At 45.5% G+C, this 27,685-nt stretch overlaps 1 protein-coding gene across 1 annotated transcript in view; it reads left to right on the top strand.

Moving 5' to 3' along the window:
• Positions 1-27,685, top strand: part of mindy4 (MINDY lysine 48 deubiquitinase 4) — a 278,164-nt gene that overhangs the window by 236,092 nt on the left and 14,387 nt on the right. Inside the window, exons 16-17 of the mRNA XM_070881748.1 lie at positions 1,342-1,522; positions 8,728-8,800. Of these exons, the coding sequence (XP_070737849.1) occupies positions 1,342-1,522; positions 8,728-8,800 (254 nt within the window). The remainder of the gene's footprint in view (positions 1-1,341; positions 1,523-8,727; positions 8,801-27,685) is intronic.

Here is a 27,685-nt window from a genome sequence, read left to right as displayed (position 1 = left end):
CAACAAGCTCCCACAAACAGCAATGTGATAATGACCAGATAATCTGTGTTTGTTATGTTGATAAGTAAATATTGGCCAGGACAGGGGAGAGATGGGCATTTTAAAATTGAGGGGTTACTGGATCGGAAGCCAATGTAGGTCAGCGAGCACAGGGGTGATGAACTTGTGTTTAGGTTGTTGGTGCATGAAACTGTTGGTAGAAAGTCCTTGGGTGCTGCACAGTTATGAGAAGGAGCCGTGCCTATGGAGGGTGGGGCAGAGAAAACCTGGAGGGGTATTGGAAAATCAGAGGGGTGAAGAAGCGGCCTAAAGGACTCTTCGAGGTGTCATTTCCTCTGGTGGTGCACAGAAAAAGAAAGACTTGCATTTATATAGAGCCTTTCATGACCGCCGGATGTCTGAAAGTGCTTCACAGCCAATGAGATACTTTTTGAGTGTAGTCACTGTTGTAATGTAGGAAACACGGCAGCTAACTTGCGCACAGCAAGCTCCCACAAACAACAACGTGATGATGACCAGTTAATCTGTTTTTTAAATTATGTTGATTGAGGGATAAATATTGGTCAGGACACCGGGGATAACTCCCCTGCTCCTCTTCAAAACAGTGCCATGGGATCTTTTACGTCCACTTGAAAGAGCAGACGGGCCTCGGTTTAACGTCTCATCAGAAAGACATCACCTCAGACAGTGCAGCCCTCCCTCAGCACTGCACTGGAGTGCCAAACTAGATTTTTTTTTTTGTGCTCAAGTCCCTGGAGTGGGACTTGAACCCACAACCTTCTGACTCCGAGGTGAGAGTGCTACCCACTGGGCCACGCCGACACTGCTTAGCACATTTGTGCAAAATTCCTTTACGTGCTATTTTTAATGTCGTCGTTACCCTGCTTATCTTAAATCCGCTAGCGGTTATATTAAAATGACCGATGACAGAATTTTGAAACCATTGTGCCAAGCAGTGGACTATCGGAGGAAACTAAACTTTCAGGGGGGGTCAGTATGTTGAACTTGGCAACCATACTATAGAGAAGTGACATTAAAAGAAATAAAGAGTTGCATTTATAAAGAGCCTTTCAGGACGTCCCAAAGCATTTTACTTTTAATTTTTAAGTGTCATCACTATTGCAGTGCAGGAAGAGTTGAGAGATTTTAATGCCGGGGAATGGTTGTAATGTAGGAAAACGCGGCAGCCAATTTGCACACAACAAGGTTCCACAAACTGTAACGTTGATGATCTGTTTTATTGAGGTGATGTTGGGTTGAGAGGTAAATATTGACCAGGACATTTAACTATCATTACCCTAATTATGTTTACCTCTGGATTTATGGATATCTCTCTTCCAGGTGGGATCCTTCCTGAAAACGCCAAAGTTCCCCATCTGGGTGGTGTGCAGTGAGAGCCACTTCAGCGTCTTGTTCTGCTTGAAGAAGGAGTTGTTGAGCGACTGGAAGTGTGAGAGAAGATTTGACCTCTATTACTATGACGGCCTGGCCAATCAACAGGATGAAATTAGGCTGACAATAGGTCGGTAACCTATGAAATTACAATTTTAAAGTATTCCTGTTGTGAGAGACTAGTCTACTTCCAGTTCCATAACATCATCTGTCTCCGCCCCTTGCCTCAGCTCATCCGCTGCTGAAGCCCTCATCCATGCCTTTGTTACCTCTAGACTTGACTATTCCAACGCACTCCTGGCTGGCCTCCCACATTTTATCCTATGCAAACTCGAGGTGACCCAAAACTCGGCTGCCCGTGTCCTAACTCGCACCAAATCCCGCTCATCCATCACCGCTGTGCTCGCTGACCTACATTGGCTGCCAGTTGAGCAATGCCTCGATTTCAAAATTCTCACCCTTGTTTTCAAATCCCTCCATGGCCTCGCCCCTCCCTATCTTCTTCAGCTCCACAAAACCCCACCGAGTTGTCTACACTCCTCTAATTCTGAGCTCTTGAGCATCCCTGATTATAATCGCTCAACCATTGGTGGCCGTGCCTTCTGTTGCCTGGACCCCAAGCTCTGGAATTCCCTGCCTAAACTGTTCCGCCTCGCTACCTCTTTTTCCTCCTTCAAGACGCTCCTGAAAACCTACCTCTTTGACCAACCTGCTCTACTATCTCCTTATGTGGCTCGGTGTCAAATCTTTTGTCTCACAATACTCCTGTGAAGCGCCTTGGGACGTTTCACTGCGTTAAAGGCGCTACCTAAATACAAGTTGTTGTTGTTGTTGTAGTCTGGTCAGACCACACCCGGAGAAGGATATATTGTCCTTGGAGGGGTGCAGCTAGATTCACCCAAATAATACCGGGGCTAAAGGGTTAAATTACCTGAGGACAGTTTGCATTCGCTCGAGTAGAGAAGATTAAGGCGTGATCCAGTTGAGGTGTTTTAGATGATTTAAAGGAATTGATGCGATCGCTGGAGAGAAACTATTTTCTTTGGTGGGACAAGTCCAGGACTAGGCAGTTCCTGCTGTCAGAAAGCACTTCTTTGCACAAAGGATAGTGGAACTTTGCAAGACTGTCCACCAAAAAGCTGTTGAGGCTGGGGTGAATTGAAAATTTAAGATTGATAGTTAGTTGTTTTTCAAGGCTATTAAGGGCTGCTAAACAAAGGTAGATAAATGGAGTTAAGGTAAAGACTGGCCATGATCTAATTGAATTGCAGAACGGACCCCTCGAGGGGCTGAATGGCCGCCTCCTGTTCCTAAATTTACAGCTTTTTTTCTTCTTTTTACCCCCTGTTTGCTTATAAGGTTCAATCAACAAACAAAAGAATAAATAGCAGTGAGCACATATCACAGACAATTAAAAGTTACAGGCCAAACTAAGCTCATTGTCTTCTGACACTGCACCAGTGTGTCCCATCGAGTCCCAGGGGAGCACCTGTAAAGTTTGAATTCATATTCCCTTCAACTTAGACACATCTTGTAGCTGAAAGACTAAACAAGCTCGGGCTCTCTTCTCTCAAAACAAAAAGAGATGGCTGAGGGCTGACCTGATGCAGGCGTTATAAATTATGAAGGCGTTGGAAAGGGTAGCTGTAGAGATGTTTCCATTTGGAAGGAGTCCAAAGGTAGGGGCTGTAAATATAAGAGAATTGCTAGTAATTCCAATCATGAATTCAGGAGAAACTTCTTTACCCAGAGTGTGGTGAGAATGTGGAACATGCTACCACACGGGAGTGGTTGAGGCGAGCAGCACAGATGCTTTCAAGGGGCAACTAGATAAACACATGAAGAAGAAAGGAATAAAAGGATATGCTGATGGGGTGAGATGAGGTAGGGTGGAAGGAGTCTCGTGTGGAGCATAAACACCAACACAGCCCTGTTGGCCGAATGGCTTGTTTTGGGGCTGTAAATTCCACGTAATGCAATGCTATGAAGAGATGTTGTGATTTGACATTAATCCACCGTGAGATTACAGCATGAGAAAAAGGAACAATGTCCCGACCCACAAAATTCAAACAGGACAAATCAGCAAAGAAGAAAGGAGTTAGCTGGACTTTGAGGGCCCGATTGCCAGCACTCGGGGACATCCCTAAACTAAGGCAAAAAGATTGCTACAAATTCCAAAGTAGCAACAGAGCCAACCTCAGAACTAGGAGGTTTCATTCTCTCTGCACCTTTGCGTAACCTTCCTGGCTTGCACTATCTGAAAGCAGGAGGTCAGAAATAAATGGATAACCAACTGTACGACAGTAGTGCAGCAGGAATGTAATGCAGGCGAGTTAACCAGCGCAGTAAAAATGGTTCACCAGGGAAATTGCACCCTGTAAAAGTCATAAAACAGATTGGAGTAAATCAATTATTGTCGGCGCTCATCAGATCTTTAAGACAGGCGAGGATTGTTCCTCCCTGAGGCAACAACAACTTGTATTTGTATAGCGCCTTTAACGTAGTAAAACGTCCGAAGACGATTCACAGGAGTGTTGTAAGACAAAATAAATTTGACACCGAGTCAGATAAGAAAAAATTACAGCAGATGACTAAAAGCTTGGTCAAAGAGGTAGATTTTAAGGAGCGCCTTAAAGGAGGAAAGAGAAGTGGCGAGGCTTAGTGAGGGAGTTCCAGAGCTTCGGGCAACCGAAGGTACAAATACTGATGGTTGAGTAGTTATAATCAGGGATGCTCAAGAGGGCAGAATTTGAGGAGCGCAGACATCTTTGAGGTGGGAGGGGGGGGATGGTTGTGAGGCTGAAGGAAATTAGAGATAGGGAGGAGCGAGGCCACTGAGGGATTTGTAAACAAGAATGAAAATTTTGAAATTGAGGCGTTGCTTAACCGGGTTCCAATGTAGGTCAGCGAGCACAGGGGTGATTGGTGAGCGGGACTTGGTGCGAGTTAGGGACACGGACAGCCGATTGTTGGATCACCTCAAGGGTAGGGTAGAGGCCAGCCAGGAGTAAATTGGAATAGTCAAGTCTAGAGGTAACAAAGGCATTAATGAGGGTTTCAGCAGCAGATGAGCTGAGGCAGGGGCAGAGGCAGGCAATGTCTAGTGCCTAGTGGAGTGCCGCAGGCCTCAGTGCTGGGACCCCAGCTCTTTGCAGTATACATTAATTTAGATGAAGGAATTGAATGTAATATCTCCAAGTTTACAGTTGGCACTAAACTGGGTGGCGGTGTGAGCTGTGAGGAAGACGCTAAAAGGCTGCAGGGTGACTTGGACAGGTTAGGTGAGTGGGCAAATGCATGGCAGATGCAGTATAATGTGGATAAATGTGAGGTTATTCACTTTGGAGGCAAAAACACGAATGCAGAATATTATCAGAATGGCGGCAGATTAGGAAAGTGGGAGGTGCAATGAGACCTGGGTGTCATGGGTTCATCAGTCATTGAAAGCTGGCATACAAGTACAGCAGTCGGTGAAGAAGGCAAATGGTATGTTGGCCTTCATAGCCAGGGGATTTGAGAACAGGAGCAGGGAGGTCTTACTGCAGTTGTACAGGGCCTTGGTGAGGCCTCATCTGGAATATTGTGTTCAGTTTTGGTCTCCTAATCTGAGGAAGGACGTTCTTGTATTGAGAGAGTGCAGCGAAGGTTCACTAGACTGATTTCCGGGATGGCGGGACTGAAATATGAGGAGAGACTGGATCAACTGGGCCTTTATACACCGGAGTTTAGAAGGATGAGAGGCGATCTCATAGAAACATATAAGATCCTGACGGTACTGGACAGGTTAGATGCGGGAAGAATGTTCCCGATGATGGGGAAGTCCAGAACCAGGGGACACAGTCTTAGGATAAGAGGTAGGCCATTTAGGACCGAGATGAGGAGTAAAGAGTTGTTAACCTGTGGAATTCCCTACCACAGAGAATTGTTGATGCCAGTTCGTTGGATATATTCAAGAGGGAGTTAGATATGGCCCTTACAGCTAAAGGGATCAAGGGGTATGGAGAGAAAGCAGGAAAGGGGTGCTGAGGGAATGATCAGCCATGCTATTGAATGGTAGTGCAGGCTCGAAGGGCCGAATGGCCTACTCCTGCACCTATTTTCTATGTTTCTACGTTACAGAGGTGGAAATAGGCGCTTTTAATTATGCCGCAGATATGTGGCCGGAAGCCCATTTCAGGGTCAACTATGACAGCTAGGTTGTGAACAGTGTGGTTCAGCCTCAGACAGATGCTAGGGAGAGGGATGGAGTTGGTGGCTAGGGAACAGAGTTTGTGGCGGGGACCAAAGACAATGGCTTCGGTCTTTGCAATATTTAATTGGAGAAAATTTCTGCTCATCCAGAACTGGATGTCGGACAAGCAGTCTGACAATTTAGAGACCGTGGAGGGGTCGAAAGAAGTGGTGGAGAGGTGGAGCTGGATGTCGTCAGTGTATATGTGGAAACTGATGCAGTATTTTTGCTTGCAAAATTCCAGTTGTGACCTAATGCCCATTGATCAGAGAGGGGATTAAAACCGGAACAGTAGGAAGGGACAAGGCTGTGCACAAGCTGAGAAGCTACCAACATAAGCAACCTGTAGAAGGAGACAATTGCCAACACTCGTGATTCACTTGCATAATTTAGTTTTTAATGTGACGTGATTTGCGTGGGAAATGTAAACAATTTCCCCCACCAAGGTAGGAGCGTCTGTTTTTTAAAAAAGGTTTTGAGGTTCACAAGTGATGGCATCGCTGGATTTTTGTGAGGGAGCGCAGAGGAGGAAGAAAGCAAAAGAAGGAGGGAATCAAGGCCGAGGAAACGGGCTGGGGGCAGAAACAGAGAGGGTGGATCGAAGAAAGAGTGGCCCCCAGAGAGAGGCAGCGCAGAACCCCCATGAACCCCCTCCACATGATTATTCTGTTCCTTACCCGTGTTGGAGATTTGATATCAGTGTTAATCAAACAGGCTCATTTGTCAGCAGTAGCCTATTCCATGGCCTCGCCCTTCCCTATTCCTGTAACCTCCTCATCCCCTACAACTCTCCGAGATCTCTGTAACCTCCTCATCCCCTACAACTCTCCGAGATCTCTGTAACCTCCTCATCCCATACAACCCTTCCTATCTCTGTAACCTCCTCCAGCCCTACAATCCTCCCTGTCTCTGTAACCTCCTCCTTCTCTACAACCCTCCCTATCTCTGTAACCTCCTCATCCCCTACAACCCTTCCTATCTCTGTAACCTCCTCCAGCCCTACAACCCTCCCTGTCTCTGTAACCTCCTCATCCCCTACAACCCTTCCTATCTCTGTAACCCCCTCCAGCCCTACAACCCTCCCTATCTCTGTAACCTCTTCATCCCCTACAACCCTCCCTATCTCTGTAACCTCCTCCAGCCCTACAACCCTCCCTATCTCTGTAACCTCCTCATCCCCTACAACCCTCCCTATCTCTGTAGCCCCCTCCAGCCCTATAACACACCCTATCTCTGTAACCTCTTCCTCCCCTACAACCCCCGAGATCTCTGTAACCTCCTCCTCCCCTACAACACCTGAGATCTCTGCAACTTCCTCCAGCCCTACACCCTCTCTATCTGTGTAAGCTCCTCCCCTACAACCCTCCGCGATCTCTGTAACCTCCGCCGGCCCTGCACCCTCCCTATCTCTGTAACCTCCTCCAGATCTACACCCTCCCTATCTCTGTAACCTCCTCCAGCCCTACAACCCCCAAGATCTCTGTAACCTCCTGCATCCTTACAACTCTCCCTATCTCTGTAGCCTCCTCCAGCCCTACAACCCTCCCTATCCCTAACTTCCTCCAGCCCTACAACCTTCCCTATCTCTGTAACCTCCTCCAGCCCTACAACCCTCCCTATCTCTGTAACCTTCTCCAGCCCTATAACCCTCCCTATCTCTGTAACCCCCTCCAGCCCTACACCCTCTCTATCTGTGTAAGCTCCTCCCCTACAACCCTCCGCGATCTCTGTAACCTCCGCCGGCCCTGCACCCTCCCTATCTCTGTAACCTCCTCCAGATCTACACCCTCCCTATCTCTGTAACCTCCTCCAGCCCTACAACCCCCAAGATCTCTGTAACCTCCTGCATCCTTACAACTCTCCCTATCTCTGTAGACTCCTCCAGGCCTACAACCCTCCCTATCCCTAACTTCCTCCAGCCCTACAACCCTCCCTATCTCTGTAACCTTCTCCAGCCCTATAACCCTCCCTATCTCTGTAACCCCCTCCAGCCCTACAACCCTCCCTATCTCTGTAACCTCCTCCAGCCCTACAGCTCTCTCAGATCTCTGCGCTCCTCCAATTCTGTCCTCTTGCACATCCCCGATTTTTATCGCTCCATCCGTGCCAGCCTTTCCGTCCTTAAAACCTACCTCCTTGACCAAGCTTTTGGGCACACCCTAATATCCCCTTGTGTGGCTTGGTGTAAAACTTTGTTTACTAATGCCCTTGTGAAGCACCTTGGGACCTTTTACTATGAAAAAGGTGTTGGACAAGTGCCAGTTGTTTTTGGGCATCAGTCAGATCAGACCGTCAATAGATTTATGTCTCCAGACGTAACGGCCGGTGCCTAAGATTAGTCCCCCATCTAATTACCGGCTCACTTTGAAGTTAGCTGCCAGCAGGCCCCACTCCCAGCCCCAAGCCGCTGGAAGAAATCAAACCTGTTCTCGGGAGATTTGTTCTTTTGTTTACTAGAACATGATGTGAATTCACGGCAGATTTCGGCCGCACGTTTGTTTCCTGGTTCCGATTTCTCGCCTGATTATGTTGGAACAATTTATGTGACTCAAGCAGGTCACCGCAGGTTTTCTTGCTGAAGGTTAGTTCTCACAGAGAAACAAAGGCCACCATACAGCAAGAGAGATTTTAATTTTGAATCAAACTACAAAATAAACCTTGCAGATAAAAAGATAACCACACGAATACTTGAAATCTGTGATTGACAGTACAGAATGTTGGAGATGTATAAAAGGCATCTCAAAACCGGAAGAGAATAGTTAATATTATCAAGTGGGACCTTGCATCAGACCAAGGGAAAGTGAACTGTTTTCACCCATTTTCACCGTCTCACATGCTTTTTATATAACGATGCAGTATTGGGGATGTAAACAGTAAATATAAAACTATCCTGGGCTTGTTGTGCAATGTCAGGCCGCTCCAACTCAGTTATCCTCGCCACGATTTCTGACCAAGGTTCCCGCCAGAAATATTAACCTGTCTTTTCTCTTTCAGATGTTCATCGACTTGCCGGCCTATGTGTTTTTTAAAAATTTTAAACATTCTGGAATCATTAACCGTAATCTTGGGGCAAACGCCCCCCTCCCCCCACTGTTGTCTTCCAGATGCGTCGGAGGGCTGCTCATTGGAAGGGGATGATGATTTGATTCCTCCACTCGAACTCTGCATCAGAACAAAGTGAGTAAGCGTCTTGATGATTTGTATACTTTCCGCTGCGCCTGCAGTGAAGTCACGGCAGCAGCGGAAACCCCTGGCCTGTACATACACGTTTAAAGCTGTGTTATATGCTTGTGATTATATAATGGACATAGATCGGCGTTATTTCATGGGGGAAAATCCTGCAACTCCCAGCCGAGCAGCACTGTGGGAGCACCTTCACCACACAGACTGCCGCGGTTCCAGAAGGCGGTTCACCACCACCTTCTCGAGGGCAGTTAGAAAGACTTGATAGAAATACTTGCATTTATATAGCGCCTTTCACGACCGGCGGACGTCCCAAAGCGCTTTACAGCCAATTAAGTACTTTTGGAGTGTAGTCACTGCTGTAATGTGGGAAACGCGCCAGCCAACCTTGCGCAGAAGTCAGGGTGGGCAATAAATGCTGGTCTTGCCAGTGATGCTCACAGCCCAAGAACAAATGGAAAATAAAATTGCGCTTGTCTCCTCCCTTCCCATATCTCTCTTGAATGAGGAGGCCATCCAGCCCTGCGAGCCTGTATTCAATTAGACCATGACTGATCTGTATCTTAACTCCCTCGACCCACATTGGTTCCATAAGCCTCAATAGCCATGCCTAAGACATCGGCTCTTGCTGTGGTACAGTGCCAGAGGCAAGTAGCCCTCAGGTACGTTGCCCAAGAGGCCATTCTTCACATGTTTGTCCTTGGGGTCAAATCCCGCTGTGTGATGTTAGCATATAACTTGCTCGCAAGAAATAAAGACTTCATTTATATAGCGTCTTTCATGAGCTCAGGACATCCCAAAGCACTTTACAGCAAAAAGACGTACTTTTGAAGTGTAGTCACTGTTGTAATGTAGGAAACACGGCAGCCAATTGCACACAGCAAGCTCCCACAAACAGCAGTATATTAATGACCAGATAACCTGTTTTACTTTAGTAATTTAGCCATTCATCGCCAGATCTAGCTGGACCAGGTAAAGCATGGTCTTGCTCTCCTCTGCCAAAATTGCTCAGTATTCCAGAATCATCATGGAAAGCAAAGATAACCACCGGCTTCTATTCTCCATCTTTCCACAGCCTCCTCCACCCACACCTCCAACAACAAGTGAGAGGAGCTCATGGACGACTTTGTCGCTAAGATTGAGACCATCCGTTCAGCTGCCTCTGCCGCTTCCCTCCCTTCCCCTAGCTCACTCGGCTAAAGTTCCTTTAAGGTTCCCCCCTGCACGAGCCCTAAACTTACATCTTTCTCTAGTTCTTCGCTTATCTCCCCTGATTCCCGCTCCGATCACCTCCATCAGACCCATAATCCTGCTCCCTGGACCATATTTTCCACTCCTGCCACGGTACTGAAATGGCTCTTATCAAACTCACAAGTGACATCCTATGTGACTGTGGCCATGGTGAACTATCCCTCCTTGTCCTTCTTGACCTGACTGCTGACTTTGACATGGTTAGCCACACCATCCTCCCCCAATGTCTCTCCTTCGTCGTCCAACTGGGTAGGACTGCACTCGCCTGGTTCCATTCTTATCTATACAGTCGTAGCCAGAGAATCTCCTGAAATAACTTCTCCCTTGCCTCCCAAACCATTACCTCTGGAGTCTCCCAAGGATCTATCCTTGCCCCCCTCCTATTTCTCATCTACATGCTGACATCATCCGAAAACACACCGTCACTTTCCTCATGTGCGCTGACAACACCCAGCTCTGCCTCACCACCACTTCTCTTGACCCCCCCCCGCACGGTCTCTAAATTGTCAGAGTGTTTGTCCGACATCCAGTTCTGGATGAGCAGAAATTTCATCCAACTAAAGCGGCCGACACCATTGTCTTCGGTCCCCGCCACAAACTCTGTTCCCTCACCACCGACTCCATTCCTCTCCCTGGCAACAGTTTGAGGCTGAGCCAGACCGTTTGCAACCTTGGTGTCATAGTTGACCCCGAGAGCAGCTTCCAGCCACATATCTGATCCATTGCCAAAGCCGCCTGTTTCCACCTCCGCAGCATTGTTCAACTCCGCCCCTGCATCAGCCCATCTGCTGCTGAAACCCTCATCCATGCCTTTGTTACTGCTAGCCTCTCTTGGCCGGCCTATCTTCCACCTTACATAACTTGAGCGCGTCCAAAACTTTGCTGCCCATATCCCAACTCGCGTTCACCTATCACCCCTCACCATCATTGGCTCCCGTACGGCATCGCCTCAATTTTAAAATTTTCATCCTTCTTTCCAAATCCCTCCATGGCCTCGCCCCTCCCTATCTCTGTAACCACCTCCAGCCCCACAACCCTCTCAGATCTCTGCGCTCCTCCAATCCTGGCCTCTTGAGCATCCCCGCTTTTAAACTGCTGTTCAGACCATGATTCTGGAATCTTCCCCTAAATCTCTCCGCCTCTCTCTCCTCCTTTTAAGATGCCACTTAAAAACCTACCTCTTTGATCAACCTTCTGGTCATCTGTCGTAATATATCCTTATGTGATTGGTGTCAAATTGTTTTTGGTAATGCTCCTGTGAAGCACCTTGGGATGTTTTACTATATTAAAGGCGCTATATAAATGCATTTTGCTGTTGTGATGTTGGCTGAGGGATTAGTATTGGACAAGACACCGGGGAGAACTCTCCTGGTCATCTTCACAATGGTGCCATGGGATCTTTTACGTCCATTTTGGAGGGCAGACGGGGATTTGGTTTAACGTCTCATCTGAAAGACAGCACCTCTGACAGTGCTGTGCTCCCTCAGTAGTCATTGGCTGCAAATTCTCCGTCTGCTAGTTTACCAAACACGCCAGCCTGTTTATTTGAATGGATTAACGCTTCCAGCAAAATAGAGGACAAAGGAATTTCATAAGAATTTGCTTCAGCCCATGAGAGTTGACAGGTGTTTATCGTGGTGACATCAAATCAAGGCCCTTGCCTGATACCCACACAGGCAGTAGAGTGGAGTACACGTGATTCGGATCTTTGCTACAGCAATCCAAAACGAATTCCACTGCCTCATTCTCCATCCCCCCCCCTCCCCCCACCCCCCCCCCCCCAATATCTCTGCTTCAAATATTTATGTAATTTTTGCTTAAAAGGTGCAAGGTCTCTGCTTCACCCACTCTCTGGCATAGTACCCCATGCTCCAGCAACCCTCTGTGTAATTACATTTCTCCTAACCTTCCCTCACTCTCTTAGTGACAATATTAAATTAGCAACCCCTCAACACTGACTCTCCGACCACAGGGAATAATCTTTAACCATTCAAAACCTATTGGAATTAAAAAAAAGACTCCTCTTGTCCTTCTCTGCTCCAATCGAAATAGTCCTAGTGTTTTAAATCTCTCCTGATAACTATAGATTCCTATCCCTGGCATTATCCTAATTAATTAATGCAGTGTGCTCTCCATGGGTTTAATGGTTTAATCGGGTGCCCAAAATTGCATGCAGTCGTATAACTGTGGCCGAGGTAATTTTTTGTACAAATCTATCGTTACTTCTTAGATCATGCCTGATATGTAACTTAACTCCTTCTAAAATGCTGTTGGCCTTTTCTGATGGTTTTATCTACCTGCACTTTGAGTTTCAAGGAATTATGTTCATTGACACCCTTCAGCATCTTTCCATTAAGTGCACACACTCATTATGGTTTTTCCTCCCAAAATATATTACACTTGCCGACATTAAATTGCATCTGCTATCTGTCTACCCATTCTGTCTCTGTCCTCTTGAAGTATTTTGCAGTCCTCCTTGCTATCTGTCAAACTTTTGGAGTTTACCCAGCTAAAACCATGCAGATTACCAGTATGGGGCAGCAGTAAGCTTCCTACTGCTTGACCAGCTTAGAGACCACCTTATCCATTTGTGCATGCAGGCTACTCTGAGCTAATTGGGCAGGGCACCAACCCTCTGGTAATGAGTGCTCTTCCCAGCTACGCTGGCTGGTCTGTCATTAACAGTCCCTTGAGAACTGCAGACTTGGTTGGTATCGGAGCAGGAAATGTAAGAAGTATAGGGTATTGGTGAGGCCGCACCTGAGGTACTGCGTGCAGTTTTGGTCACCTTTCTTAAGGAAGGATATACTAGCTTTGGAGGAGGTACAGAGACAATTCACTAGGCTGATTCCGGAGATGAGGGGGTTACCTTATGATGATAGATTGAGTAGACTGGGTCTTTACTCGGAATTCAGAAGGATGAGGGGTGATCTTTTAGAAACATTTAAAATAATGAAAGGGATAGACAAGATAGAGGCAGAGAGGTTGTTTCCACTGGGCGGGGAGACTAGAACTAGGGGGCACAGCCTCAAAATACGGGGAAGCCAATTTAAAACCGAGTTGAGAAGGAATTTCTTCTCCCAGAGGGTTGTGAATCTGTGGAATTCTCTGCCCAAGGAAGCAGTTGAGGCTAGCTCATTGAATGTATTCAAGTCACAGATAGATAGATTTTTAACCAATAAGGGAATTAAGAGTTACGGGGAGAGGGCGGGTAAGTGGAGCTGAGTCCACGGCCAGATCAGCCATGATCTTATTGAATGGCGGAGCAGGCTCGAGGGGCTAGATGGCCTACTCCTGTTCCTAATTCCTATGTTCTTATGTTCTTATAAACATATAAAATTCTGATGGGACTGGACAGGTTATATGCAGGAAGAATGTTCCCGATGTTGGGGAAGTGCAGAACCAGGTCACATAGTGTTAGGATAAGGGGTAAGCCATATAGGACTGAGATGAGGAGGAACTTCTTCACTCAGAGTTGTTAACCTGTGGAATTCCCTACCGCAGAGAATTGTTGATGTCAGTTCATTGGATATATTCAAGAGGGAGTTCGATATGGCCCTTGCAGCTAAAGGGATCAAGGGGTGTATGGTGAGAAAGCAGGAACGGGGTACTGAAGGAATGATCAGCCATGATCTTAATGAATGGTGGTGCAGGCTCGAAGGGCCAGATGGCCTACTCCTGCACCTATTTTCTATGTTTCTAAGAGTTTCTATAGGTATATAAAAAGGAAAAGAGTGGCTAAAGTAAATGTTGGTCCCTTGGAGGACGAGATCAGGGAATTAGTAATGGGGAACATGGAGATAGCAGAAACTCTGAACAAATATTTTGTATCAGTCTTTATGGTAGAGGACACTAACAATATTCCGACCGTGGATAGTCAAGCGGCTATGGGGGTGGGGGGGGGGGGGGTCGGGGGAGGAACTTAACACAATTACAATCACTAAGGAAGTGGGACTAAAGGCAGATAAATCCCCTGGACCTGATGGCTTGCATCCTAGGGTCTTAAGAGAAATAGCGGCAGGGATTGTGGATGCATTGGTTGTAATTTACCAAAATTCTGGGAGGTCCCAGCAGATTGGATAACTGTAAATGTAACGCCCCTATTTTTAAAAAAAAAAAGGAGGCAGACAAAAAGCAGGAAACTATACACCAGTTAGCCTAACATCTGTGGCTGGGAAAATGTTGGAGTCCATTATTAAAGAAGCAGTAGCAGGACATTTGGAGAAGCAAAATTCGGTCAGGCAGAGTCAGCATGGATTTATGAAGGGGAAGTCATGTTTGACAAATTTGCTGGAGTTATTTGAGGATGTAAGGAACAGGGTGAATAAAGGGGAACCAGTGGATGTGGTGTATTTGAACTTCCAGAAGGCATTTGACAAGGTGCCACATAAAAGGTTACTGCACAAGATAAAAATTCACCGGTTTTGGGGATAATATATTAACGTGGATAGAGGATTAGCTAACTAACAGAAAACAGAGAGTCGGGATAAATGGTTCATTCTCTGGTTGGCAACCAATAACTAGTGGGGTGCTGCAGGGATCAGTGCTTGGACCACAACTATTTACAATCTATATTAACGACTTACACTCAGTCCCTTCCTGCAACGTAGCCAAGTTTGCTGACAATATAAAGGTGGGAGGAAAAGCAATGTGTGAGGAGGATACACAAAATTGCAAAAGGATATAGACAGGCTAAGTGAGTGGGCAAAAATTTGGCAGATGGAGTATATTGTCGGAAAGTGTGAGGCCATGCACTCTGGCAGAAAAAAATCAAAGAGCAAGTTATTATTTAAATGGAGAAAGATTGCAAAGTGCTGCAGTACAGCGGGACCTGGGGGTACTTGTGCATGAAACACAAAAGGATAGTATGCAGGTACAGCAAGTGATCAGGAAGGCCAATGGAATCTTGGCCTTTATTGCAAAGGGGATGGAGTATAAAAGCAGGGAAGTCTTGCTACAGCTATATAAGGTATTGGTGAGGCCACACATGGAATACTGTGTGCCATTTTGGTTTCCATATTTAGGAAGGGATATACTTGCTTTGGAGGCAGTTCAGAGAAGGTTCACTAGGTTGATTCCGGGGATGAGGGGGTTGACTTATGAGGAAAGGTTGAGTAGGTTGGGCCTCTACTCATTGGAATTCAGAAGAATGGGAGGTGATCTTAGCGAAACATAGATTATGAGGGGACTTGACCAGGTGGATGCAGAGAGGATGTTTCCACTGATAGGGGAGACTAGAACTAGAGGGCATAATCTTAGAATAAGGGGTCGCCCATTTAAAACTGAGATGAGGAGAAATTTCTTCTCCCAGAGGGTTGTAAATCTGTGGAATTCACTGCCTCAGAGCTGTGGAAGCTGGGACATTGAATAAACTTAAGACAGAAATAGACAGTTTCTTAAACGATAAGGGGTTATGGGGAGTGGGCGGGGAAGTGGAGCTAAGCCCATGATCAGATCAGCCATGATCTTATTGAATGGCAGAGCAGGCTCGAGGGGCCGTATGGCCTACTCCTGTTCCTCTTTTTTTATGTTCTTACGTTCATGAGCAGTACAACTCCACGTCAAATGCAAGAGTGCATCAAATTGAAAAATCGCAGGCACTGGCTCTCAATATTTCCATTGACAGTTAACATTTAATTATTCTTTCTCTGGGTGTGGGTGTCGTTGGCAAGGCTGGCTCCCCATTGTTTCCTCTCCATTCAAAAAGAATGAGGCACGACTGTGCAATGCCAGCTCTTTACCAATGTATGCTCCGGGACTTTCACACATACATACTGAATTATTTTGCCACATTAGTTAACAGAAGTGTCATTTTAACTTGCCGAACTTCCCATTAACATAGCAAGAAAAGTCATTTCTTGGGATGCTTTTAAGTGTTTTCCCGCTAATATCACCCAGTGCAATTTCTAGGTTCTAATCTTTATGTATTTCTGATGTCTCGAGTATTGTTACTATAAGTATCTCCACCATGCTTACTGGAATATCCTGCAGTGTTAAACCACATAAATGAGTAATCCCTTAATTTACTGCCAGATCTTCGATAAGCAATTTGGGGTTAAATGTTAGCACCTGCTGCGTAATCTATGTACAATGCAGAGAATAAAGGCACAGCTTTGAATTTACACTCTCAATGGCAAATGTAGTCGAGCCACAAATTTGATGGCGTTCACTGCCGAGGCTCACACACGGAGAGTGGACATTTGATTGAGATAGGAAAAGGCAGCCTGAACCATATACAATATGGCCTCACCCATCCCTATCTCTGTAACCTCCTACAGTCATCCAAGATCTCTGCGTTGCTCCAACTCTGGATTCTTGGACATCGCCGATTTTCATCGCTCCGCCATTGGAGACCGTGCCATTAGCTGCCTAGGCCCTAAGCCCTGGAATTCCTTCCCTAAACCACTTCTCTGCCTTTCTCTCCTCCTTCAAAACGCTGCTTAAAACCTACCTCTGTGGCTCAGTGTTGAATTTTGTTTGATAACAAAGTGCCATTGGACGTTTTGCTACGTTAAGAGGCACAAGCTCTCCAATTTAGTCCCACACCCCAGCTTTTTTCCAAAAACCCTGCAAATGTGTCCTCTTTAAGTACATGTCCAATTGCCTTTTGAAAGTTCCTTTGGAATCTGATTCCAGCACCCTTTCAGGTAGTGCATTCCAGATCTTAACAGCCCTCTGTGTGAAAATAAATTCTCCTCATTTCCCCTCTGGTTTTTTTCCCAATTATTTAAATCTATGACCTCTGGTTACTTGCCAGAGGAAACTTTCTCCCTACATAATCTATCAAAATCCCTCTTAATTTTGAATAGCTCGACAAATCTCTTGCTCTAAGGAGAACAAGATGGGAGGAAAAGCAATGTGTGAGGAGAACACAAAAAATCTGCAAAAGGACATAGACAGGCTAAGTGAGTGGGCAAAAATTTGGCAGATGGAGTATAATGTTGCAAAGTGTGAGGTCATGCACTTTGGCAGAAAAAAAATCACTGAGCAAGTTATTATTTAAATGGAGAAAGATTGCAAAGTGCACAAAAGGGTATATTGGCCTTTATTGCAAATGGGGTGGAATATAAAAGCATGGAAGTCTTTCTACAGCTATCTAAGGTATTGGTGAGGTCACACCAGAAATACTGCCTGCAGTTTTGGTTTCCATATTTACAAAAGGATATACTTGCTTTGGAGGCAGTTCAGAGAATGTTCACTAGGATTCTGGGGTTGAGGGGGTTGACTTATGAGGAAAGGTTGAGTAGGTTGGGCCTCTACTCATTGGAATTCAGAAGAATGAGAGGTGATCTTATCGAAACATATAAGTTTATGAGGGGGCTTGACAAGATGGATGCAGAGAGGATGTTTCCACTGATGGGGGAAACTAGAACTAGAGGGCATGATCTTAGAATAAGGGTCTGGGGAGAAATTTCTTTGAGGGTTGTAAGTCTGTTGAATTCGCTGCCTCAGAGAGCTGTAGAAGCTGGGACATTGAATAAATTTAAGACAGAAACAGACAGTTTCTTAAACGATAAGGGGTTATGGGGAGCGGGTGGGGAAATGGAGCTGAGTCCATGATCGGATCAGCCATGATCTTATTGAATGGCGGAGCAGGCTCGAGGTGCTGTATGGCCTACTCCTGTTCCTATTTCTTATGTTCTTATGTTCTAATCACAACTTGTCCAATCTCTCCACATAACTGAACTCCTTCATCCCTGGTAAACCTCCTCTCTCTCCTCTCCAAGGCTTTGATATATTTCCTAAACTGCAGTGCCCAGAACTCCAACTGAAGCCTCACCAATGCCCCTATTTACAAAGACAAGTATCCCACATGCTTTCTTAAGCACCTTCTCAATTTGCCCTGCCAGCTTTGGAGCCATTGTTGGGTGGGAGGAGGTTTCCTCTCGAAAGGCTGTGGTATCCCAAGTTGTCGAAATCTAACACTGATTGTACTTTTATTAAAATATCCAATATCCTTCAAAAACCATTTTCAACTGGTAATTTGTACTTGAAAAGACCTACCCCAATTACACCCGAACAGATTACTTCGAGATTATGTGAAACCTGTTGACCAGGAGCAGTGGAATTTGACATTAATTAATTTTCCACGCAGGATTTTTTTAATATGCCATAACCTCATGGATAAACTGTCCATCAAGCATGGTTAAATTGCACATGCTGATATTTGCAATGCGCTAGCTTAAAGCTAAATGTTTTCCGTTGCTATTTCTTGGGATGCTATTTACAGCTGTGCGTTTGTCAGACGGACTTACTGAAAACCTCATCTAAAATATATCTCAATTGAAATAAAGTGAGTGCCTATCCTTTAGCCTTCCATTTGCCACAGTATCTGACCACTCCTTCGCCTCTGCTTTTGATACTCTTGCCCCCAGTAGAACCCTTACTCTCTCCCATCCTCCTTATTTCTCACTTGTGTGGCCCCCGTTGAAAGGAATTGATCGAGTAGATAGAGAAACTTTTGTCTGGCGGGGGAAGCCTAGGAGAAGGGAATGTAGCCTTAAAACCAGAGCCAGGACATTCAGACGAAGTTAGGAAACTCTTCTTCACACAAATGGTGGTACAAGTGTGGAACTCTCTTCTACAAAAAGCAGTAGGTGCTAGCTCAAGTAATCATTTTAAATCTGAGATCAATAGATATTTCCTAGACAAGGGTCCTAAAAGGATATGGAGCCAAAGCAGGTAGCGAGAATTAAGGTGCAGATCAGCCATGATCCCATTGCATGGAACAGGATCGAGAGGCTGAATGGCGTTCTCCCGTTCCTATGTTCCATTTTCGCTGCCTCAAGTCCAAGAGGCATAGACTTGAGCAATATCTGTAACTCGTGGTTTCGCCATTCATTGGCAGATCTGGGTGGACCACCTGATGCACTATTGGGCCTTCTCTGCCAAACCACACACTATGGGATCTTCCTGGGGAGTAAAGGCAACACACAGTTTCTTTTCCGCACTAGCAGTCGATATTGACACCCCTTAGCTTCTGTCCTAACCTGTAACAAGTGTGAGGAGCTCATGGACCCTTCTGTCATGAGGTTGAGACCTGCCACTGCCGCATCCCCTCCTTTCCCTAGTCTGGCAAAATTACCCCCCCCCGCCCAGCCCTGAACATGCATCTATCTAGTTCCTCTCATCTCTCTCCCTCCCCTGCCCCGTGCTCTCTCAGAACTCACCTCACCTGAGTTCTGAGAGAGCACGAGAGACGGGGGGGCGGGGGGGGGGCGTGGGGAGATGTTCCCTTGACCCCATTCCCACTAAATTGCTGATCACCCAACTTACCTGACTGGTCTCCATGCTAGCTGACATTGTAAATGGTTCTCTCGCCTTGGGTTAATGTCGTCTTTGCTTTCAAAACTGGCGTTCTCATCCCTTCCTCAAAAAAACACCCTCCCCCCTCTGTCCTTGCAAACTAGCTCCCCATCTTTAACCTCCTTTTCCTGTCTAAAGCCCTTAAATATATTGTTGCCGCCCAAGTCGATACCATCTTTCCTGTATGATTTAATCTTAGTTCCACTCTTACCTGTACCCAGAGCATTCTCCAGCAATGGCGTCTCTTCCTGCCTATGAACCATTGCCCCTGGAGTTCCCCAATGATCTATTGTTGGCCCCAACACCATCCTCGTCTGCATGTTGCCCCTTGCGACATCATCCGCAGACATGTGATCATCTTCCACATATATGCCAGTGACACCCAGATCTACCTTCCATCACTTCTTTCAACCCCTCCACTACCTGTATGTTGTCGACTGCTTGTCTAACATCCAATCTTGGTCGAGTGTTAACATCCTCAAGCTAAACATTGGAAAGACTTCGGTCCCCGCCACAAACTCCGCTTACAGCGACTGATTCCTTCCTCCCTCCACACTGGCCATTGTCCTAGCTGAACCAAACTGTTCAGCTGATAACGTCTCCCTCTGAATGACCACCTATTTCCACCGTCGTAACATCGCCTGCCTCCATCCCTACTTCAGCACATCCACCACTGCTGTAACCCTCAGGCATGCCTTCATCTGGATATATTGGCCTTGGAAGGTGTATAGTACAGATTCACCAGATTGATACCAGGGGATCGAGGCCAAGGGGAGGCGAGGGCCCAGGGGCAGCACGGGCCAGCCCACACTGCGATATGTGCGCGCACTAGTTCTGTGCAGCAGAGCAGGTCTCCAGTCGTCTTGGTCAATCCCCACCACACGTTTTAAAAAAAAAAAAAACCCACGCACAGGCTTCTTCCACCCTTCAAGATGTAGTTCTGGATCCGAAATATCAGGTCCTTCATTAAAACACCTGTGAACTCATCCCTTTTCAGCGTGGAAGCAAGTCATCCTCGTTTCGAGGGATTTCCTAAGAATGAACCAGAGTTTACTTAGTGTTATATTTGTCAGAGTATGTTGCATAAACTTGGCTTGTATTACCTTTAATTTAATAGGTCGAGGGGTGATCTAATCGAAGTGTATAAACTGATAAAAGGATTCGACAGGGTAGATACAGAGAAACTATTTCCTCCGATGGGGGATTCCAGAACAAGAGGCCACGATCTTAAAATTAAAGCTCGGCCATTTAGGAGTGACGTGAGCAATGTTCCCTGTACGCTGCACTTTGTTCTGCGTGGCCTGTTTCTTTTACTGTGCAGTCCCTTTAACTTTCCGTGCATTTATTATGGGCGACTTTAATCTACATATAGATTGGGCTAACCAAACTGGTAGCAATGTGGTGGAGGAGGATGGTTTTCTAGACCAATATGTCGAGGAACCAACGAGAGGGCTGGCCATCCTAGACTGGGTGATGTGTAATGAGAAGGGACTAATTAGCAATCTTGTTGTGCGAGGCCCCTTGGAGAAGAGCGACCATAACATGGTAGGATTCTTTATTAAGATGGAGAGTGACAGAGTTAATTCAGAAACTAGGGTCCTGAACTTAAGGAAAGGTAACTTCGACAGTATGAGGCGTGAATTGGCTAGAATAGACTGGCAAAGGATACTTAAAGGTTTGATGGTGGATAAGCAATGGCAAACATTTAAAGATCACATGGATGAACTTCAGCAATTGTACATCCCTGTCTGGAGTAAAAATAAAACGGGGAAGGTGGCTCCACTGTGCCTAATAAGGGAAATTAAGGATAGTGTTAAAACCAAGGAAGAGGCATATAAATTGGCTAGTCAAAGCAACAAACCTGAGGACTGGGAGAAATTTAGAATTCAATAGAGGAGGACTAAGGGTTTAATTAAGAGGGGGAAATAGAGTACGAGAGTAAGCTTGCAGGGAACATAAAAACTGACTGCAAAAGCTTCGAGATATGTGAAGAGAAAAAGATTAGTGAAGACAAACGTAGGTCCCTTGAAGTCGGATTCAGGTGAATTTATAATGGGAAACAAAGAAATGGCAGACCAATTGAACAAATACTTCGGTTCTGTCTTCACGAAGGAAGACACAAATAACCTTCCGGAAATACTAGGGGACTGAGGGTCTAGCGAAAAGGAGGAACTGAAGGAAATCATTATTAGTCGGGAAATTGATGGGATTGAAGGCCGATAAATCCCCAACGCCTGATAGTCTGCATCCCAGAGTACTTAAGGAAGTGGCCATAGAAATAGTGGATACATTGATGATCATTTTCCCAACAGTCTATCGATTCAGGATCAGTTCCTGTGGACTGGAGGGTAGCTAATGTAACACCACTTTTTAAAACAGGAGGGAGAGAGAAAACTAGTAATTATAGACCGGTTAGCCTGACATCAGTAGTGGGGAAAATGTTGGAATCAATCATTAAGGATGAAATAGCAGCGCATTTGGAAAGCAGTGACAGGATCGGTCCAAGTCAGCATGGATTTATGAAAGGGAAATCATGCTTGACAAATCTTCTGGAATTTTTTGAGGATGTAACTAGCAGAGTGGACAAGGGAGAATCAGTGGATTCCACACAAGAGATTGGTGTGCAAAATCAAAGCACATGGCATTGGGGGTAATGTACTGACGTGGATAGAGAACTAGTTGTCAGACAGGAAGCAGAGAGTCGGGATAAACGGGTTATTTTCAGAATGGCAGGCAGTGACTAGTGGAGTGCCGCAGGGCTCAGTGCTGGGACTCCAGCTCTTTACAATATAAATTACCGATTTAGATGAAGGAATTGAGTGTAATATCTCCAAGTTTGCAGATGACACTAAACTGGGTGGCGGTGTGAGCTGTGAGGAGGACGCTAAGAGGCTGCAGGGTGACTTGTACAGGCTAGGTGAGTGGGCAAATGCATGGCAGATGCAGTATAATGTGGATAAATGTGAGGTTATCCACTTTGGGGGCAAAAACACGAAGCAGAATATTATCTGAATGGTGGCAGATTAGGAAAAGGGGAGGTGCAACGCGACCTGGGTGTCATGGTTCATCAATCATTGAAAGTTGGCATGCAGGTACAGCAGGCGGTGAAGAAGGCAAATGGTATGTTGGCCTTCATAGCTAGGGGATTTGAGTATAGGAGCAGGGAGGTCTTACTGCAGTTGTACAGGGCCTTGGAGAGGCCTCATCTGGAATATTGTGTTCAGTTTTGGTCTCCTAATCTGAGGAAGGATGTTCTTGCTATTGAGGGAGTGCAGCAAAGGTTCACCAGACTGATTCCAGGGATGGCTGGACTGACATATGAGGAGTGACTGAATCAACTGGGCCTTTATTCACTGGAGTTTAGAAGGATGAGGGGATCTCATAGAAACATATAAGATCCTGACGGGACTGGACAGGTTAGATGCGGGAAGAATGTTCCAGATGTTGGTGAAGTCCAGAACTAGGGGACATATTCTTAGGATGAGGGGTAGGCCATTTAGGACTGAGATGAGGAGAAACTTCTTCACTCAGAGAGTTGTTAACCTGTGGAATTCCCTGCCGCAGAGAGTTGTTGATGCCAGTTCATTGGATATATTCAAGAGGGAGTTAGATATGACCCTTACGGCTAAAGAGATCAAGGGGTATGGAGAGAAAGCAGGAAAGGGGTATGGAGAGAAAGCAGGAAAGGGGTACTGAGGGAATGATCAGCCATGATATTCAATGGCGGTGCAGGCTCGAAGGGTGAATGGCCTACTCCTGCACCTATTTTCTATGTGAAGTATTGACAGTAGAGAACCCTGTGCGGGACCTTTCCCATTACTGCACAGCCATGCCACTCGGGGCATTACATAAGAACGTAAGAAATAGGAGCATGAGTAGTCCATTTGGCCCCTCGAGCCTGCTCCACCATTCAATAAGATAATGGCTGATCTGATCTTGACCTCAACTCCACTTCCCTGCCTGCTCCCCCTAACCCTTGACTCCCTTATCATTGAACAATCTGTCTATCTCTACCTTAAATATATTCAATGATCCAGCCTCCACAGCTCTCTGGAGTAGAGAGTACCAAAGATTCACGACCCCCTGGGAAAAGAAATTCCTCCTAATTTCCATTTTAAATGGACGACCCCTTATTCTGAGACTATGCCCCCTTGTTCTAGATTCCCCAATGAGGGAAACATCCTCTCTGCATTTACCCTGTCATGCCCCCTCAGGATCTTAGACGTTTCAATCAGATCACCTCTCATTCTTCTGAACTCCAATGAGTATAGGCCCAACTTGCTCAAGCTTTCTTCAAAGGACAACCCCTTAACCTCAAGAATCAACCTCGGGTATCTTCTTTGAATAGCCTCCAATGCAAGTATATCCCTCCTTAAATACGGAGACCAAAACTGTACGCAGTACTCCAGGTGTAGCCTCACCAATACCCTGTACAGTTGTAGCAGGACTTCCCCCTTACAATAAAGGCCAACATTCCATTTGCCTTCCAATTACTTGCTGTACCTGCATGCTAACCTTTTTGTGTTTCATGTACAAGGATCCCCAGATCCCTCTGTACCGCAGCTTTTTGTAATCTCTCCCCATTTAAATAATAATTTGCTTTTTTATTTTTCCTACCAAAGTGGATAAGCTCACATTTTCCTACATTATACTCCATCTTCCAAATCTTTGCCCACTCACTGAGCCTATCTATATCCCTTTGAAGATTCTTTGCGTCCTCCTCACAACTTGCTTTCCCACCTATCTTTGTATCATCAAATTTGGCTCCATTAGACTCGGTCCCTTCATCCAAGTCATTAATGTAGATTGTAAATGGTTGAGGCCCCAACACTGATCCCTAAGGCACCCCACTAGTTACAGTTTGCCAACCTGAAAATGGCCCATTTATCCCGACTCTGCTTTCTGTTAGGTAGCCAATCCTATATCCATGCTAATATATTACCCCCAAATCTGTGAGCTCTTATCTTGTGCAGTAAACCTTATCGAATGCCTTCTGGAAATCAAATACACGACACCAACTAGTTCCCCTTTATCCATCCGGCTCTTTACATCCTCAAAGAAGTCCAGCAAATTTGTCAAACATGATTTCCCTTTCATAAAACTATGCTGACTCTGCTTGATATTATGATATTCTAAATATCCTGCTACTACTTCCTTAATAATGCCACCAGCATTTTCCTAATGACAGATGTTAGGCTAACTGGTCTATAGTTTCCTGCTTTCTGTCTTCCTCCTTTTTTAAATAGGGGTGTTACATTTGCGGTTTTCCAATCCGTTGGGACCTCTCCAGAATCCAGGGAATTTTGGTAGATTACAATCAATGCATCCACTATCTCTGCAGCCACTTCTTTTAAGACCCGTGGATGCAGACCATCAGGTCCAGATGACTTGTCCACCTTTAGTTCAATTAGTTTGCCTTGTACTTTTTCTCTAGTAATTGTTTTAAGTTTTCCCCCCCCCCCCCCCCCTACTCCCCAATAGCCCCTTGATTATCAATGTTTGGGATGCTTTTAGTATCTTCTATCATGAAGACCGATACAAAATATTTATTCAAAGTCTCTGCCATATCCCTGTTTCCCATTATTAATTCTCCAGTCTCATCCTCTAAAGGACCAACATTTACTTTAGCTACTGTCTTCCTTTTTATATACCTGTAGAAGCTGTTACATAGAAACATAGAAAATAGGTGCAGGAGTAGGCCATCGGCTCTTCGAGCCTGCACCGCCATTCAATGAGTTCATGGCTGAACATGCAACTTCAGTACCCCATTCCTGCTTTCTTGCCATACCCCTTGATCCCCCTAGTAGTAAGGACTACATCTAACTCCTTTTTGAATATATTTAGTGAATTGGCATCAACAACTTTCTGTGGTAGAGAATTCCACAAGTTCACCACTCTTTGGGTGAAGAAGTTTCTCCTCATCTCGGTCCTAAATGGCTTACCCCTTATCGTTAGACTGTGACCCCTGGCTCTGGACTTCCCCAACATTAATAAGAACATAAGAATTAGGAACAGAAGTAGGCCATCTAGCCCCTCGAGCCTGCTCCGCCATTCAACAAGATCATGGCTGATCTGGCCGTGGACTCAGCTCCACTTACCCGCCCGCTCCCCATAACCCTTAATTCCCTTATTGGTTAAAAATCTATCTCTGTGATTTGAATACATTCAATGTGCTAACCTCAACTGCTTGCCTGGGCAGAGAATTGCACAGATTCACAACACTCTGGGAGAAGAAATTCCTTCTCAACTCGGTTTTAAATTGACTCCCCCGTATTTTGAGGCTGTGACCCCTAGTTCTAGTCTCCCCGACCAGTGGAAACAACTTCTCCGCCTCTATCTTGTCTATCCCTTTCATTATTTTAAATGTTTCTATAAGATCACCCCTCATCCTTCTGAACTCCGAGTAAAGACCCAGTCTACTCAATCTATCATCATAAGGTAACCCCCTCATCTCCGGAATCAGCCTAGTGAATCGTCTCTGTACCCCTTCCAAAGCTAATATATCCTTCCTTAAGTAAGGTGACCAAAACTGCACGCAGTACTCCAGGTGCGGCCTCACCAATACCCTATACAGTTGCAGCAGGACCTCCCTGCTTTTGTACTCCATCCCTCTCGCAATGAAGGCCAACATTCCATTCGCCTTCCTGATTACCTGCTGCACCTGCAAACTAACTTTTTGGGATTCATGCACAAGGACCCCCAGGTCCCTCTGCACTGCAGCATGTTGTAATTTCTCCCCATTCAAATAATATTCCCTTTTACTGTTTTTTTTTTTTTTCCCAAGGTGGATGACCTCATAAATTATCTTCTCTCTCTTTATAATTTTTTTAGTAGTCCTTTGCTGGTTTCTAAACATTTCCCAATCCTCTGGCCTTCCACTGTTCTTTGCAACATTGTATGCTTTTGTTTTCAATTTGATACCATCCTTTACTTTCTTAGTTAGCCACGGATGGTTCATCCTTCTCTTAGAGTCTTACTTTCTCTCTGGAATATATCTGTGCTGTGAGTTATGAAATATCCCTTTAAGTATTGGCCACTGCTTATTAGTGAAGACTAATGTAGGTCCCTTGCACTCGAAATCGGGTGAATTCATAATGGGGAACAAATGGCAGACCAATTGAACAAATACTTTGGTTCTGTCTTCACTAAGGAAGACCTGAATAACCTCCTGAAAATACTAGGGGACCGAGGGTCTAGTGAGAAGGGGGAACTTGGGGAAATCCTTATTAGTCAGGAAATGGTGTTAGGGAAATTGAAGGGACTGAAGGCCAATAAATTCCCAGGGCCTGATAGTCTGCATCCCAGAGTACTTAAGGAAGTGGCCCTAGAAATAGTAGATGCATTGGTGGTCATTTTCCAACATTTCATGGACACTGGATCAGTTCCTATGGATTGGAGGGTAGCTAATGTAACCCCAGTTTTTAAAAAAGGAGGGAGAGAGAAAACACGGAATTATTGACTGGTTAGCCTGACATCGGTGGTGGGGAAAATGCTGGAATCAATTATTAAATATGTAATAACAACGCATTTGGAAAGCAGTGACCGGATCGGTCCAAGTCAGCATGGATTTATGAAAGGGAAATCATGCTTGACAAATCTTCTGGATTTGTTGAGGATGTAACTAGCAGAGTGGATAAGGGAGAACCAGTAGATGTGGTGTATTTGGACTTTCAAAAGGCTTTTGACAAGGTCCCACACAAGGGATTAGTGTGCAAAATTAAGGCACATGGTACTGAGGGTAATGTATTGACATGGATAGAGAAATGGTTGGCAGACAGGAAAGCTAAGAGTGGGAATAAACGGGTCCTTTTCAGAATGGCAGGCAGTGACTAGTGGGGTGCCGCACAGGATTCAGTGCTGGGACCCTGGCTATTTACAATATACATTAATGGTTTAGACGAAATAATTAAATGTAATATCTCCAAGTTTGCAGATGACACTAAGCTGGGTGGCGGTGTGAGCTGTGAGGAGAATGCTAAGAGGCTGCAAGGGTGACTTGGACAGGTTAGGTGAGTGGGCAAATGCATGGCAGATGCAGTATAATGTGGATAAATGTGAGGTTATCCACTTTGGTGACAAAAACAGGAAGGCAGAATATTATCTGAATGGTGACAGATTAGTAAAAGGGAAGGTGCAACGAGACCTGGATATCATGGTACATCATTCATTGAAGGTAGGCATGCAGGTACAGCAGACAGTAAAGATAGCAAGTGGATGCTGGCCTTCATAGCGAGGGATTTGAGTATAGGAGCAGGGAGCTCGTGCTGCAATTGTACAGGGCCTTGGTGAGACCACACCTTGAATATTGTGTGCAGTTTTGGT

Source organism: Pristiophorus japonicus, chromosome 5 (genome assembly GCF_044704955.1).
Source record: "Pristiophorus japonicus isolate sPriJap1 chromosome 5, sPriJap1.hap1, whole genome shotgun sequence".
Lineage (NCBI taxonomy): Eukaryota > Metazoa > Chordata > Chondrichthyes > Pristiophoridae > Pristiophorus > Pristiophorus japonicus.
Note: the sequence above shows the minus strand (reverse complement) of the source record. Positions and strands in the feature narration are given on the sequence as shown.